General features: G+C 44.7%; 1 protein-coding gene across 1 annotated transcript in view; it reads left to right on the top strand.

The window, feature by feature from the left end:
- Positions 1-2127: 2127 nt before the first annotated feature.
- The window catches only part of MB21D2 (Mab-21 domain containing 2), a 115289-nt gene continuing 101236 nt past the window's right edge, over positions 2128-16180 (top strand). Inside the window, exon 1 of the mRNA XM_036875277.2 lies at positions 2128-3774. Coding sequence (XP_036731172.2) covers positions 3564-3774 — 211 coding nt within the window. The 5' untranslated portion in view covers positions 2128-3563. The remainder of the gene's footprint in view (positions 3775-16180) is intronic.

Raw genomic sequence — 16180 nt, 5'->3', positions numbered from 1 at the left:
GAAAATCCAACTGCCCAAGAAGGCTCGATCTTGCAGCCTGTGCAGCTATTTAAATCTCTGTCAAACCAGAAAATCTTTGTTTAAAATTATGTTTTGTTAATTCATCATGTGGATGTTGAGCTTGCTATTTTTAATGCATGCTCTGCACAGCCCAGTTACTCATGGCTGAGAGTTTGCCACAGAACTTTAGGGCTGTATTGTAAAACAAACAGCTTCAGAGAGGCAAGAAGAAGTCTTCTTTCACAAGCTAATAAAATCTGGGAGTGGAAGAATGAAGGGGCAATTCTACCTGTAAGTGGGACAGCAGCTGCTAAAGGCAGCAAGTTTCTCTGGTCTGTTTTATGCTACAGAAGCAAGAAAAGGCATGACCCACCTTAGTGCTTATTTAGATGACAGACTACACTGAACTTTCCTGAGTCATTTGTCAAGATGACATAAATGTGCACTTTCATTATAAAACTGAGATGCTCTTTAGCATCTTCTAATAATTATTCTTTCTTTTTCTTCACTTTCCTCCTTGTTTCTCTTCCTTAGGCTACATAACATACACAGGAAAAAAAAAAGCATGCAAATAGAAGCATTTAACAAAATTCAAGAAGAAATACCTACATTTAAAACAACTCTTGAGTGATTGTTGGGAGACCCATAGATAGCTTATGTTGAGACATTTAATTGTAGCAAAAATCTCCTAAATGCTAACTCCCTAGATTTTGAGAGATGGTATTAATTCATTCATTTATTCATTCATTCAGACATATTAATAAGGTCATAAGATGGATTGGGAACTGTATTAAACGCAGTGTTTACAAAGAGCAAGAGATATAGCACTTGCCCTTGAGGAGCTCATAGAATTTCAGAGACCAGGAGTTAAAAAGTCTCCCAAGGGACCAATTTAGGAAATTATGGCTCCTGATCCTCTATCCTTATTCTGACAATCTGACAAGGGATATTTATACCAATTTATCAGGGTTCTGTAAGAGCATATAAGAGGGATTTAGCTTACTATTGAGAACATTCTCTTACAGCTCATTTAAGGTCTGCTCTGGCTGATGGAAAGTAGAACAGACACTGTAGAAGATTAGAGAGATCATTTATTGACTCACTCAATTCAAAACATCCAAGGTCCAGAACTAAGGCACAATCAGAGCAATTCTTGCTAACTATCTGTTTTCTCTCCATGAATATAAGTATTCCTGGAAAAGGGAGAAACAAGGAAAGAGCAATGCTGCTTTTGCACTTTTGGAAATTAACAACGAAAAAGTATCGACTTTTTTTCCTGAATTATTTCAAAATGTATTATGTAGGCTGGACATCGTTACTTATATGGATGCACTAGAATCTCTCTGATCCATGGAATGACTGTGCCTCAGCCAGCTGTCTCACAGATGCCTACCATTGATCATGAGAGAAGCATTGGCATATGGGAGTGGATTGATTTGTGTTGTAGTTTTAACCACTTGCACAGCTTATACCACTAATGGTAACGTCTAGGTAATGGTAATACCCTCTCAGATGAGAAGTCAGGGCAGCAAAGATCTCAAAAGTCAAATGTTTGAGTAGGTACCTCATCAGTCCACTGACATTTTCCTGGGCATGCATCCTCCTTCTTTAATACTGAGTAGGTGAGAAAGCTTATTTCAAAGAGAAGGAAACCAAAAGCAAAAGAAATTGACTGGTTATGCCAAAGTTCTTCACTTGTTACTTGATTCAATAAACATTGAAGATCTTTGCACAGGGCTAAATGCTGTGGGAAATATGAAGATGAAGTCCTTATCTTAAAGACTCTCATAGTTTGAAACTTGCATTAACAATGATGAAGTGAAGTCAAAATACATCAATGCCACATGAAAGTTTCTGAAAGTGTACAATGGAGGCTTTAAGGAGGGAGATGTTGCCACCTGTTTGGAGGAGTCTTAGCGAAGGCTTTCAGGAAAAGGCAGATATAAAATGGGCTTTGGTGTAAACTGGAGAAGGAGTAAAGAGGAGAGAAGTTCCAGGAGTAGGTCAATGGCCAAATTTGTGTTTCGGTAAAGACCACATGGCAATAATGTTGAGAACAGGTTGGAAAAGGGAAAGAATTAAGTTTATGACAACATTAGCAGCAGTGAAGATTTGAGTTCTTATTATGGAAGGCATTGCATACCTGCTTTACCTACTTTATCTCATGTAACTCTTAATGCTACCTGAGATGGGAATTATTATCATCTCCATTTTATACAGTAAGTCATGGCAGAGGTTGGCCATGAGAACCATGAAAGAAAATGAGAACGGTTCTATATAAATCAGGGACTGTGGGATAGAGAAGAGATAAGAGTTTGGAGTATTAGACAGGAAGATATAGCCCTTCATCTAAGAACTAATGGGCCTCCTAAGTGGTGAGTCAAAAACCTAATGAACACCAAAAACACTTCTGAGATCCTATTTTGTCTGAAGGATCATGATTTAGATGGAATCTGCCTTGTCAAGTATAATCCACTGCAGAAACCATGTCCTTTGGTTTATCATTGTCCACCCAGATTCTGGCACTCTGCCTGGCAGAAAATGGGTGCTCAGACTGTATTTGTTGAGAGAATTTTAACCTCACATTAAAAATTCATTGAAACCGGGGGCAATTCATTCTGTTCCCCCTCCCCCACAACACACTTCAATTTCCCTATTTTTATATTAGACCAAGCAGAACCTCAATAACTCATTATATGCTAAGTTGATTAGGTTGTTATCCAGGAAAATTAATTACCTAGAGCAAAGGTAGGGATACTTTAGTAGGTGGGCACTCTCTATTTTGATGCGTTTAATCCCATCACATTTAGCAGTCTATGTATAAAAGGGCAGAAAACTGGTTTCATTTTCCTTCAGGCAGGTTCTTTCATTATCTAAAGACATTGGAGTTCTTGACATGGAGACGCTCCCGTAGGAATGTCCCCGCCCGGGACTCCGCCCTTAAAATCAGAGGACTAGTCCCCTCTCCTTGAATGCGCTTGGCAAGCCCTGCCCCCCAAAAGGGAGGAGGTAGAGAAAGGCTACGTTCACAACTCGCACGTCTGGCCAGTACAGATTGGCAAGTGCTACAGGCGCGCAGACCTCTGTCATTTATTTATTTTCCTTTCCACTGGGTGCGCTGTCCCTTTAAATGGGGACGCTGGTGCTGGCTCGCTAACACTGGAGCCGGCAGCTTGTTGATTTCAGAGCTGGTGAATTTCACATTGTTTCCACTTCACTTTCCTAGCTCCTGGGGAGGCTCCGGTTGGCTCTACAGCCACTGTCGCCGCTGCCAGCGAGGACCATAGTTGGGCAAGGACCCGCAGCACCGCGGCCGGCGTGGGGCCGCAGGAAAGGGTGCCGGGGCCACACACGCACCCCCGCCGCAGTCCAGGTCCTCCTGACGCCGGGACGCCCGGAGCGCACCGAGCCAGGACCGCCAGTCTAGACGCCCGCCAGCCAGCCCGCCCACGATCCGGGGCCACAGCCCGGGAGCCGGCGGAGGGAGGAGGCCCAGGGGGGCGGGGTGGGCGGCGGGGGAGGGTGCCGCCGCCGCCGCGGAGCTGCTCCTCGGCGCGTTTTGCATGAAGATGGCGGCTCCCACCGCCAGTAAGGCAGCGTCCCTGGGCTGTAACAACAAGCCTCCGTTCCCGGAGCTGGATTTCAGGTCCGGAGCTCGGGTGGAGGAATTGAACAAACTCATCCAAGAATTCACGAAGCACGACCAGCGGGAATACGACGACCAGAGAGCGCTGGAGATTCACACAGCCAAGGATTTCATCTTTTCCATGCTGGGTAAGGAGGAAAAAGGGGGAGGTGTGTGTGTGTTTGGTGAAAAGCGGGGTAGGGGACGCACTCCCCCTTCTCGCGCGCCCTCTCCTTCTTGGTTCCCTCCCCGGAGCCGGGTGCCAGTGGTAGAACCATCTGTTCCGCCTCTTTCCTTCTTTCCCGGCTGCAAGCTGAGCTGCCTTCGCTCCCCTCCGTAGTATACTTTACATCGGGTCCCCTTTTCTCCGCCGGCTCTTTTGTTAATTTCTCACCGGCCAGGGGCTGGTAGGCAGGTGAGATGTTCGTGGTCAAACGTCTCAGTGTTGGAGGGAAGCTCCTGGAAGCAGCGCGGTCCAGGCGAGACCCGGCGTTGCCTTACGGAGTTTGGCTCCGGAGGCTGGGACTGCGCCTCCCCAGCGCCGAGTCTCGGGTCCTCTCCTGCGCTCGGGGCTCTGGATCGTCGCCCGAGCGACAAGTTGCTTCTCTAGTCTGGCGGCGCGGCGCTGTCCTGCCAAGCCCCCGGTGACCAAACTTGTGGGGTGTTTCCTAGTAACCCGCTGATGTAGGCTGGGCGCCGGGAGTTCTGCAACTTTGATTTGCAAATCCATTTCCCTTTGAAGCAGTCGGAAGCATTTCCGGTGCTTCTCCAGGGTTTTTTCTGAGCTCGGAATTCCTAATTCCCAGCTCGAAAATGACCTTGCTCAGAGCTCTGACCCTCGGAGTCAGAGCGGCAGTCCCCTCGTCTCTGTGTGTTGTTAAGGTGCTGGCTGAGAGAGGTGCCCTGAGCTTCGAATCCCGGAGATGTGGCGGGTTAGGATAATGCCACCACTCCCATCCCCCCAGCCCGATACCTACAGGTCCTTAAACAGATTGTTGAATGCTGTGTAAAGGAAAATAATTGAGGCAGGCCTGGGAGCCCGAACCCTTCCTCAAGTGTCCCGGCGTTCGGATTATTGCTCCTGAGGTGTAGTGTGAGGGTGCGCTGCTGAGAGCCTCCCACGTAGCTTGCGGCTGGCTCCGCCAGTGCAACCCTGGCCGGCATCCAGTCTGTGCCTCGCCGTTAACATTCCGCAGAACCGGAACGCGAGTGTAGCTCTGTCCTAACGCGTGTCGCGTGCGATTCACAAATACATCCTCAGCTAATTTTACAGGTAGTGGAAAATTTGATTGAAAAGGGGCTTTGACCGCAGAGGAAGACAGCCTTTGCCTTCCTCTTAATGTCTGCTGGGATTTGAGCGGCTGTAGGCTGCTGATTCTATCGTAGGATACATTCTTCCCTCTCGGTTTTCTTCTCCCCCGCAGCTCAAGTGGGGAGGAGGGCGGGCAATGCAAATTAAACGTGTGGCCTCGTGTAGTAGTAATGCTTTGGGAAGTTGGACGAAGCATGTTAAAACTTGGGGCTGGATTTTACCTTTTGCTCCATGCTCCCCAGTGTATCCTACATTGTGTATGGGGTTGAAAAGCTCTCTATTGAAGTATTCCACCACCACTCAACTATTTAGATAAATTAAATGTGTTTCCTTTTTTAAAAAAACACCTTCCTAATCTGGTGTGTGTGAGCTTCTAGAGGGAAGTTTAACAAGGCTTCCAGATGTGAAAACCAACACAGTGATTGTCAGGAGGGTGGGGATACGTAGAGAAGGCTCAGGGCAGTTATTTTAGATGCTTAATCATGGTATTTCTCTTTGACTTAAGTAATGGAAATTCTGCCATTGTGTTGTAATACCTCCCACTTCAGTCCTGATGTCTCTTGCACTAGGTGGTTCCCGAAAGAAAGGTGCTGGCTTACCATCAGTCAGGATAGTCCTTGACCTGGAACAGAAAGTGGGAAGATATAGGGAGGGGTCAGTTTAAACTTCCAGCCCCTTAAGAACTTCTGTGCTAACTCCACAGCTGATACACTCATTTAGCACAGCCTTTACCCAGATATAAAGGCAGATTATTCCAGGGCGCTTAATTTATACATGTATTTAATGTCATGAGTGACACTGTGTTGACAGTAAACTAAAGCCTCTTCTATTCCTTTTTACCCAGTTGGCCTTGCAAGAGAAGTCTTTCTTGTCCCCTGGGAATTTGGTATTTCCGCCTGCAGGAGAGAAAATTCAGGAGAGTGTCATTTAAGCCATTTGCCCCTATGGACCCTGGAAGGCCAATGGCAAAATGAGCTTGCCTGTGTGTGGTGCTGCATTCATTTGTGAGTTCCTTGCTTTCCTTTAATGAGGTGATGGCTGCTCTAGAGAAGTGAAGGTTTGGCGACAGCAAGGGACCCCTTGTGGCTTTACTTTTTCTAAAGCGGATTTTCACTTGGCTTAAAAAATAAAATCTCTTCTTGTGTACTTCGTTTTACTTGGCACAGCCATGAATGTGTGAATGAGGTGTCTTAATGATCCTCAGCTTGTTAAGGTGTCACGGAGGGGAGGTTGTGGGAGGTGGTGGCACTAGGTCCTTATTTCTGGGAACTATCAGGGTCAGTTCCTCTGGCTTTGTTCTGCCTCCTCTCTGAGCTGTACCTGAGGATTGTCAGCAGCTTAAAAACATTATCCCCTTGCTCAAAATGAAATGTCAGAAGAATTTGGCACAAGCCTCTTTAATGAACTGTGGATAACACCACCTCTGTTTTTAGGCAGTTGGCAGGGAGTAGTCACTTTCTGTATAAGATTGTTAGCCTGCATTGAAGTCCTCAGCGTCTCAGACCCTTTTTGGTTTGTCTAGTGTGGAGGCAACTTTATGCAGAAGAGGAAAGTGGTGGTAGACAGTGACCTGTCAGTACTGTACTATCAAAATGGTTTTTCATAGGCTGTCGAGTCTGTCTGTGCCTGCTGGTGCTCACCGTGTTCACCCTGGTATGCCGTGACATTCTCTGTACAGAGATTCTGATTCTTTTGGAGGCAGGTGTTAGCTGGAAGCATCTAGACTCATTTCTTATTTCTCTACACCTTAGTCTTTTAGGAGAATGATTGCTGTTATTATCTTGTTACTATTTGAGAGCCCAGATTGTGTGAGAAGCTGGCAGTGCATAATAAAAACCATTTATCAAAATTCAGGGAAATTGCCAGAGTTCATTAATGTTTTAATAATATTTGGTATTTGCATAATGTCTCTGCCAGCTCTTTTGTTATCTTCATTCCCTGGTGAGATCGGATAGAGGCTGGTTGTGTCCCATTGAACGGATGTAGAACAGGGGCATGCAGAAGCGAGAAAAGCCAGGAAGGAGACAAGCAGTCACTTACAGTCCAAATGGTTAATACCATGCTGCGGTTATGAGAGTAGCTCTCATACTGGTTGCCTTCTTCATGCCAGGAACTCTACGCAGTCTTAGGAGTAGGTATTGCTTTCCCATTACACAGATGAGCGTATTGAAATTTACTGGGGTTAAGAATCCTAGGGTCCTGTACCAATAAATCGTAGAGGTGTTCCTAAAACTAACATTGGCCCGACTTTTAAGACATGTTCCTCTCCTCTTACTTGAGCCTGTTAAGCGTGGATGCATTCAATCCAGAGGAGGGGATTTGTTTACAAAAAAAAAATTACCTATTCTTTTAGGATTTTGTTTCTGATTTCAGCTATACGTGTTAGGGTAATGCTATCAGCAGTCTCAGTTCAAGTATTTTATTCCATAATAAATCACTTGTTTGAAATTCTGGTTGAGAAAATAATGGTCATTATAATGTTAAAATCTGTAATACCAGTCCTAGTCCACCTCTTGCTGGCTGTGTGGTCTTTTTTTTTTTTTTTTAATCTATTAAATATGGATAACAGTAATCAATGAATGGGTTCCAGAATTATGTGTGAATATGAAGTTACTTTATGAACTGAAAAGGAATATATACTTGATTTTATTATTTAAAGAAATGGGTGTTATTAGAAAATCTTGTGAACTTAATCTGAAATTATTTCTGCAGCTTGGTATGAGAAAGAACTGTGGAGAACATAGGCTCCAGCTTTTGAGGGCATGACTGATAGCAACATGCGTTGCTGTTGTTAAGCTCATACTGTATGATGGCCATTGTACTGGCTACTCTGCATAAATCCATTAGTTCATGTAACTTTCTTCCAACCACATTGTAAGGATAAGCATCATCATGCTTATATTGGAGGCGAATTAGGTGCTATTATCCCCTTGTAAAGATGATACACTGAGGCTCAAAATGGTCAAATACTTACACCTGTATGAATTTGAACCCAGGTATGTCTGACTGAAAAAGCTCATGTTTCTTCCACTGTCCTAGAAATCAGTTTCCTTTGCTCCCTGGGGAATACTACACTGCAGAGCCTGCTTAACCTGTTTGTCTTCTGTCTCTTTTTCTCTCTTGCTTTCATGCATTGGACAATTATTTCCTGAATTGGGGTAGTGCTTGTTAAGTATGCAGGGTCCTAAAGATACAATAATAAGCCAAAACTTTGAGAAAGTGATGCGATAGGGCCTTTGGACACTCCCTCTTTTTCTTTGCCCACCAACTCTAGGGAAATAGTTTGGGGCTCATATCTCCTTTCAGGCCCATAAATAATACCATGTGGCTGCTTCAAAGTTCTGAACTTATGGTGTGGTGCTTCTGCATGCTGCCAGACCTACCACATTTTTAGGTCTTTTCTGAATCTTCAGACTAGGACATTTTGAAGCCCTGTCTTTCCAGTGTTGGAATGTCACTTTTCTCTTAATGAATCCTTCCAGCAATATTCATTGAGGGTTTATTGTGAGTCATTCTGCTGTGGGCCCCCAAGTTTTTGTAAGTTCCTTAGACGTCTAGTCACTAATGTGCTGTATCTGTTGAACAGGCAAGATCATCCGTTCCAGCTTGGAAAACACTGTGTGTCTACGGCAGGGAGACCCCTCTGAACATTTGTGGCTGCTAGTGTGAGTTGGTTTCGGTTGTCCTCCCATGGTTCTGGGCAGTTGCTGTCCTTCGTCCTTGGCAGAGAGCCCTGGAGCTGCTGGTGATCCTGGCTCTTGAGTGGTGCCTCGTGCTGCCCAGTGAAAGGTGCATTGCTTGCAATTATCCTGGGTTTTCACAGGGATATTAGATTCTTTCTTTTCAAATTGAGAATTTTGTCATTGAATATTGGCTCTTTAGACCCTTCCTGGAGCTTTTTTAAAAAACAATTTGGAATGTGCGGTCCCATTTCAGACCTATTGAATCAGAATCCCTAGAGATCCCCAAACTGGCTGCTCAGCACTCTGGCGTCCTGTCCTGTGTTAGGCCTGGTGTCATGGGTTCCCAGTCCAGTCGGGATGCTCCTGTGAGCAATGAGCATGATCCCAGTGGACTTTTGAGACCGAAACCATGCTGCTGAGCCTAATGAGTATAGATGTGTCTGTTGGCTCTGGGAACTGGAGTCCTTCCACTTAGGACTCAGGCAGGGAGGCAGTGATGCAATGACTAGTGTTCACTCTGTATCAGAAGCTGAAATAGGGCTTCACATCATTGGAACCATAGGTTCAGAAAAATTCAGGAATTTCCCAAGTTCACCCCAGTAAGTGGCATAGCTGGGAATTAACTGGTATCAGACTGATGCAAAACCCTTCTTTTAACAATGACACTATTCTGCCCTCATTAGTGGGAGGCCTGGATTCTAACAGACTCTTGTTATCTGCTGTGTGACTGTGGGCAAGTCACTAAGCAGACTCTGAGCCTTGATTTCTGAATAGGTAAGTTGGGGCTAGTAATTATACTCATTTCATGTGTTCATGTGCATTCTGTTCTGAATCTGAATTTGTTGTGGAGCACATAAGAAGGACATTTCTTAGTTCTAGGACCAGCTCTATTTTATACTTTATAGTACTTGTGTTGCCATGAGTAGGCCTAACCTTCCCTGGGCCTCTTTTTTGCCCATTTTCCAATTACAGAAAATATGAAAAAGAAAGTAAAATCACCGCTGATTCTAATCACTATTAATATTTTGCTGTGCATCTTTCCTAGACATCTATGTTTATACGCATGCTAATACCCACCTATCCTTACATGAAGTTTTACAGAACAGGTATCATATTGGATCCTTTTAAAAAATGTATCACCATGCTGTCATCTACACACTTTAAAAAAAGGAGCTATAATCTCAAACCTGTGGAAAGATGTTTTCCTAGCTTCTTTCATTCATCTTTTTTCCAAAAGAGGCTACTATTGAGGAACTTAAAACACATTCTGTGGTTAATACTTGGAGGTGATGGACCCTCATGTTGGCCACTTCTGCAGGTTTTACCTGCCTTTCAGTGGTATCTCCTGTCTGTGTTCTACAGGGCACATAGTACTGCCCATAATTCTTACTTTCTTCCTTAGCTTAGGCTGTTTTCTCTATCAGGATTTCTTAACCTGGGTGAAGAATAATAACAATAGGGGTAACAAGCTGGGTTAAGAATGGAAATAATAACATGGAGTCTGTGAACATGAATGGGAAAAATTACATCTTTATTTTTATTAACCTCTAATTGCATTATAGCATTTCCTTCCATTATAAAAGTAGGTAACAGACTACAGTAGCAGTATGCCCATATTTTTTGCTTTTGTTGCCAATAGAAATCACAGATACTTTCATTTCACATTGCAGTTGTTGCAGATACCTCAGAAACCGTTTACTGCTGCTTTGAAATTATGGTGGCTATTAGACTTGCTGCTGGATTTTATTTAATGCATTAATAAAGAATCACATATGGTACTGTGTCACAGCATTACTTTTAAAATATATTTTGTGTTTTAGCACTGATTTCCTTAAAGTCCTGTGTAATTTTATCATTTTTACTTAAATATACTACTTTCTGCAGGGGTCCATACGCTTATCCAGCCTGTCAAGGAGATCTATGTCATACAGACATGAAGATGTCATTGCTGTCTTTGGAAGCTGAGCCTCTTATCTCTGTCTTTGTTTTCTTATCCCAGCTCAAATGCCACTTGACAAATGAAGCTTTCCTTTACTTCTCCAAGGAGAAAGAAAATTTACCTTTCCTCTGTGTCCTCCTAATACCTTTTCCTTTATGATAGCCCCTAACACATTCTTCCCCCCCTGGCCTACTGATCATTGCAGCTCCCAGTGTGGTCTTGCACACAGTAGGTGCTCCCAAAACGTTAAGTGGCTCAATTCACTTTAACAGAACCCTTCTGCGTGACTCTTCTTATTTTAATCTCTATTTAAGGAGTGTATACATTCTGACATTTTCTCTTTAAGAATTTCCCCTTCCATAAAGCCATGCTATGTGGTCTTTTCTGGAGTCAAGAAAATTGATCTGATCTCCCTTTTTTGGTTTGGAGTTTTTTCTATATTCCAAGAATAGTATTTTCAGACTTATGGTGGGGTGGTTTAAGAAATGTCCCAAGTGATTGCTGTACCTTGTTGACCAAGAGCAGCAAACTGTGACACATGTGGATGTCCCCTTTCCTGCGGATCCTGACTTTTCTTCCATGGGCATCTAGGGTACTCAGGGACTTCCTGCATGCCCACACGCATGCTGTACAGAATGCAGAGAAGGCAAAATCATCTTTGCCATGCAGGTCGTCTATGTGCTTATCAGTCAACTTCCAAGTGTTCAGATGCCTACTCTAGGACCCAAACTGTAGCAATTCTTTATTATAAGCTACTGTTATTTGCTGTCAGTAACAATAATTTATCTTTGCACCGTGCTTTATGAATTATAATACACATTTACATCTGATGTGGTATGGTATTATTCTTTGTACAGACCTATGCTATTAACCTCATTTCCAGATGGGAGTACAGAGACTCTAGGACCTGATGTGACTTAGTTGGAGGTCAAAGACTTGAGTTGTAGAACAGGGCTTAACCCAGATCTTGAGTTTCTTCTGCTACAGCACATGGCTGCAAAGGGCTTGTGCGTTTTTCTACCCTCAGACATCTTTCATGGGTTGCTGGGCTAAGTCTATATTCCCAGATGAAGTAGGGGCAGCAATTTTCATTCCTCCCTGGGCTTTTCTGCTCTCCTCCTGAGCCAAGGGTATATAGTTGGTGAGGCTGGCTGTGAGTGGAATGGGTAGGTACATGCCCCATAGGCATGCATGCTCTAGTCCTGACTGTTAGGTCTTGCCCAACTGGTTGTTAGGGTCTGTTCACAATAGATCTGGGTAAGTACTTTCCAGCTGAGTGATCAGTTCATAATTATGCTATCATGTGATGCCCTCTCTCCAGGAAACAGCTGTTTTCATCCACTTAAGGGCTTTTTCATAAATTCCCTCTGCACAAGATAAAGAGTCATAACCAGGAGCAGTGCTGCTATGAATAAAGCTGGCATGGGGAGCTGTTGTCCATTTGGTCTATTTTTTATATTTTTTCCTCAACATAAAAAGACATAACTATTACTTGTTAGTTGCGTCAAGTCAGTAGTGGGAGTTGGTGTAAGTCTTGTTTATTAGGTTTTCTAACTAGTATTTGGATATCTACAGTGTGCATAGAATGGTGTTAAGCATTCATTCATTCATAAATTCATTCAACATATATTAGAGTGCCTACTATGTACTAGTATGAATTACTGTGGTACTATTACTGTAATAAGTGCACAGAGTATTGAATGAGAGAAGCAAGGTAACTGCCTCCATGGGACTTCTGTCCTCAGGGGGATTCAACAAGGTTTAAGCACACAAATAAATATTTTTTTTAAAAAAGCACAAAATACTATGATGGAGAATAACTGGTGTCTTGCCAATGGGTTTCAGCCCTGGGCAAGTTCACTATGGATTCAGTGTGACCAAAGAAAATGATAGTAAAATATTCTTGGGGTGAAAGGATTTATTACCCGGCTTATTCTCCCAGCTGTAGGTTGAACACTAGCGTCTCCACCTCTGCCCAGAGCACTGGGCCGAGCTCTCTATATAGCACAATAATAGCTTATTGCCTATGGGTGTGGAAGCGGTAGCCTCGCAACAGGCCAGTTACATCATCAGGTGGTTTAAGTTCCCTGAGGATCCTGGCCATAGGAACCCCAACTTCCCCACACTCCACCTCTCCAGGATTCTCACCTTAAAATCTACACGCTCTCAATCTTCCCCAGTGGTCCCTGTGCGAGAAAGCTGGAGCACTGTAACCAGATTCCACAACAGCAACAGAAGCTAACAGCAACTTAGAGATAATCACAAAAATTAAGATACAACAAGATTTTGATACAGGTAACAAAAATTATAATAATCCTCAAGCCAGAGGAGGTTCCCAATCCACAAAGACCTTAGGGGCAATAAGACACATGTTTTAATAACACCAACATAGGCAAATCTTGTCCATCAGGTAGGATGCATGCAAGAGAGTGTTCCTGTGATAGGACTGTAGCAGGAAGGGGGTCCCTTCCAGGTCTAGTATACCATACTTTTACTCCTTTCCCCATGGGGGTTACAGAAGGTCTATATAGGGTGCTACTGGAGGTGCATGCACTGGCCATAATGATAAAACAAAACTCCCTGGTAAGATGGTCCTACCTCTGGCCTTCAGGATATACTACTGTGACTTTTGGGTGCCACTGCTGTTATTCCAGGACAACACAGGAGACCAGCTTCCAGGCCTTGTCCCCAAGGTGCCAGGAGAGCCAGCCATCATTGGTCCATGTGTCAAAAGGTCCAAGGCCTTGTCCACTCAATGGAGTCTCCAGGGTTCAGTGCAGTAGGTGCTGGCAGCAAGATATTACTCTGGTGGCCGAACCTCGGCTTCAGTGATTCTTCCTTGGTTTGTACTTGCAGTTGTGTAGGGGAGGCAGCCATATGTGTTAACATGTCTACAGGGCTTAGCGCTCCCTTTCAGGTTCTCTCGGTCAAACGCCGTAGCACAGTCCATAAGCGGATTGACCATCCCTGCAGACAATTGGTATCTGCCTTTAGTCAGGATTTTAACAAGCCATTGTGCCTCTCTATCACGCCTGCTGCAGTAGGATTGTATGGCACATGAAACTTCCATTTGATTCCCAGCTGTTGCACTCATTCTTGCAGTGTATGTCCAGTAAAATGGGTGCCCTGATCACTCTCAATTACTTGTGGTCAGCCATAGGTGGCAAAGAGACACTTCAGACCTCTTTTGGTCATCTGCTGGTCTGCACAACAGGTAGGAAAAGCAACCAGAAGTCCAGTAGCTGTGTCCACACACAAGTCGTGGCATACAGATATCCTTCTGACACTGGCAGATGCCAAATATAGTCTGTCTGCCACCTGACGAGGGGTATCGGCCCCTTAGCTATTGTCCCATGTTGGTGTGGAACTTGGTGTAAGTCACTTTGGGAGCACACGACACACTCCTGCCAGGCTCTACTAACTTCTTCAAAGGTCAGAGGCAACCCCACCGATGAGCTACAGCCCACATTGTCTTTTGCTCCCCATGCAACAAATGCTGATGTAACCATTGAGCTATAGGAGAGGCAGGCTTTCCTTCTAACCAGCATATTTGGGCCAATCTATCTGCTTCATCATTTCCTGGGGATGCCAGTGATAAATGACCTGTCACATGGTATACTGTATTTATTGTAGTCTGACCTCAGGCCCATAAGTCTTGCCACAATTCTTGCCCTCAAAGGGGTTGGTGACCAACCAGCCAGTTAGCATGGTACCAGGTTGGTAGCCACAGGGTCAAGCTCCGATAGCCCAGCTGTCAGTGCAGACAACTATAGGGGAGGGCTCCTGGCTGATCACAAGCCACACGGCCCACACCTCTGCCCATTGGCTGCTCTTCCCCTCACCATCTTCCATCCATATTGTCTCAGTCTTAGGATGGAAAGCTATGGCCCTCCGTTTTGGGGTCTGCCCATGGCTGGAGCCATCTGTGTACCATGCATCTTCGGGTATGGGGCTCTTCCCTCCCGATAGGGACTCTCTGCTACTAATGGTTCAAAAGCAAGTTCTTCCTGCTTTTCACTAGTATATGTCACTGGCCCCAATAAGCACTGGAGTTCTTCACTCAAGGGGCTACTAGAGAGGGCACTACACTGCTGTAGGTAAGCACCCCACTTGGCCAGTGTGGGCGTTTGTGCCACACCACTCCTTGGCTTTTGGATCCAGGCTCATACCCACCCCAAGATGGGATAGGTGGTATTACCTTTATCAGGGCCATTCCAGTGATGGGTTCTATAGCCAGCAAGGCATGATACATAGCAGCCAGCTGTTTTCCTGTCAAAGTGTGTCATATCTCTGCCCTGTTCCAGAGTTGTGACCAGAATCCAATAGGTTAGAGAGTTCATTCAAGCCACTGCCAGAGACCCCAGCCATAACTGTCTTCAGTCACATGAAAATCCAGCTCACAGGGCTGTGATGGGTCTATTACTCTCAGGGTCTGCATGGGCCTTGACTGCCCGTTTTGCTGTAGTAAAGGCAGATGCACATGTCTCATCCCTGTCCCACCTGATTCCCTTTCATACCAACTGGTAAAAGGGCTTCAGAATTTGTGCCAAGTGTGAGATAAACACTCTCCAGTAGCCTAGAAGACCCAAAGATTCTTGTAGCAATGCTACAGTTGTAGGGGTAGGAAAGGCCCAAATTTTATCTATAACTGCTTCTGGTATAACTTTGGTCTTACCCGACCAGATGACCCCCAAGAATTTCACAGACAAACCAGGTCACTGAACCTTGGTGCTGTTCACAGCCCATCCTTTCTCCTGTAGATGTTGCAGCAGTCTAGGTGCTGCACCTTCTAGATCTGAAAGAGAATCGGATGTGAACATGACATCATCAATATAATGGTACAGCCGCACCGTTGGCAGTGTCTCCCATGTAGCCAAGTCCTGGGCTACAAGTCCATGACAGATGGTGGGGCTGTGGAGGTATCCCTGTGGAAGGACGGTGAAAGTCCATTGCCATCCTTCCCATGTGAAGGCAAGCTGTTCCTGACTTTCCTGCCCATTATCAATGGAAAATAAGGCATTAGTAAGATCTACCACATAATAGTATGTTCCTAGTTCATGGCTGAGGGTATCCATCAAGCCTGCAATAGAGGGGACAGCAGCATGCATAGAGGCTATGACTTTATTCAATTCTCTGTAATCCACAGTCATACGCCAGGTGCCATCTGGCCTTTTTACTGGCCACACTGGGAATTGAAAGGACTATGGGTAGGCTTTACAATACCCACCTTTTCCAGTTTCTGGAGAGTTTCTCCAATCTCTTTATATCCTCCAGGGAGTTTGTGTTATTTGGTATTAGTCACCTGCTGAGGCACAGGCAAAGCTATGGGTGGGTGCCTAGCATGTCCCCTCAGAACTGCCTTCACCACACGTGCTGTCAGTCTGAACTCACCTGCAATGGTCTGCAACTATAGACCCTGCTGGATATCAATCCCTAAAATATACTCAGGGATAGGAGATATATACACAGTATACTCTTTTGGGGGTAGACGCCCTATTCCCAAAGGGATTTGGGCTTGTTTCACTCTGATATCCTTAACCCCTATCCATCTATGATGGTGGAGGTCCCGGGGAACTGCTCAGGGTTACCGTGAATCAGTGAACATTCAGCCCCTGTGTCCA

The sequence above is a fragment of the Manis pentadactyla genome, chromosome 1 (assembly GCF_030020395.1).
Source record: "Manis pentadactyla isolate mManPen7 chromosome 1, mManPen7.hap1, whole genome shotgun sequence".
NCBI lineage: Eukaryota > Metazoa > Chordata > Mammalia > Pholidota > Manidae > Manis > Manis pentadactyla.
This window is presented reverse-complemented; position numbering and strand designations above follow the sequence as displayed.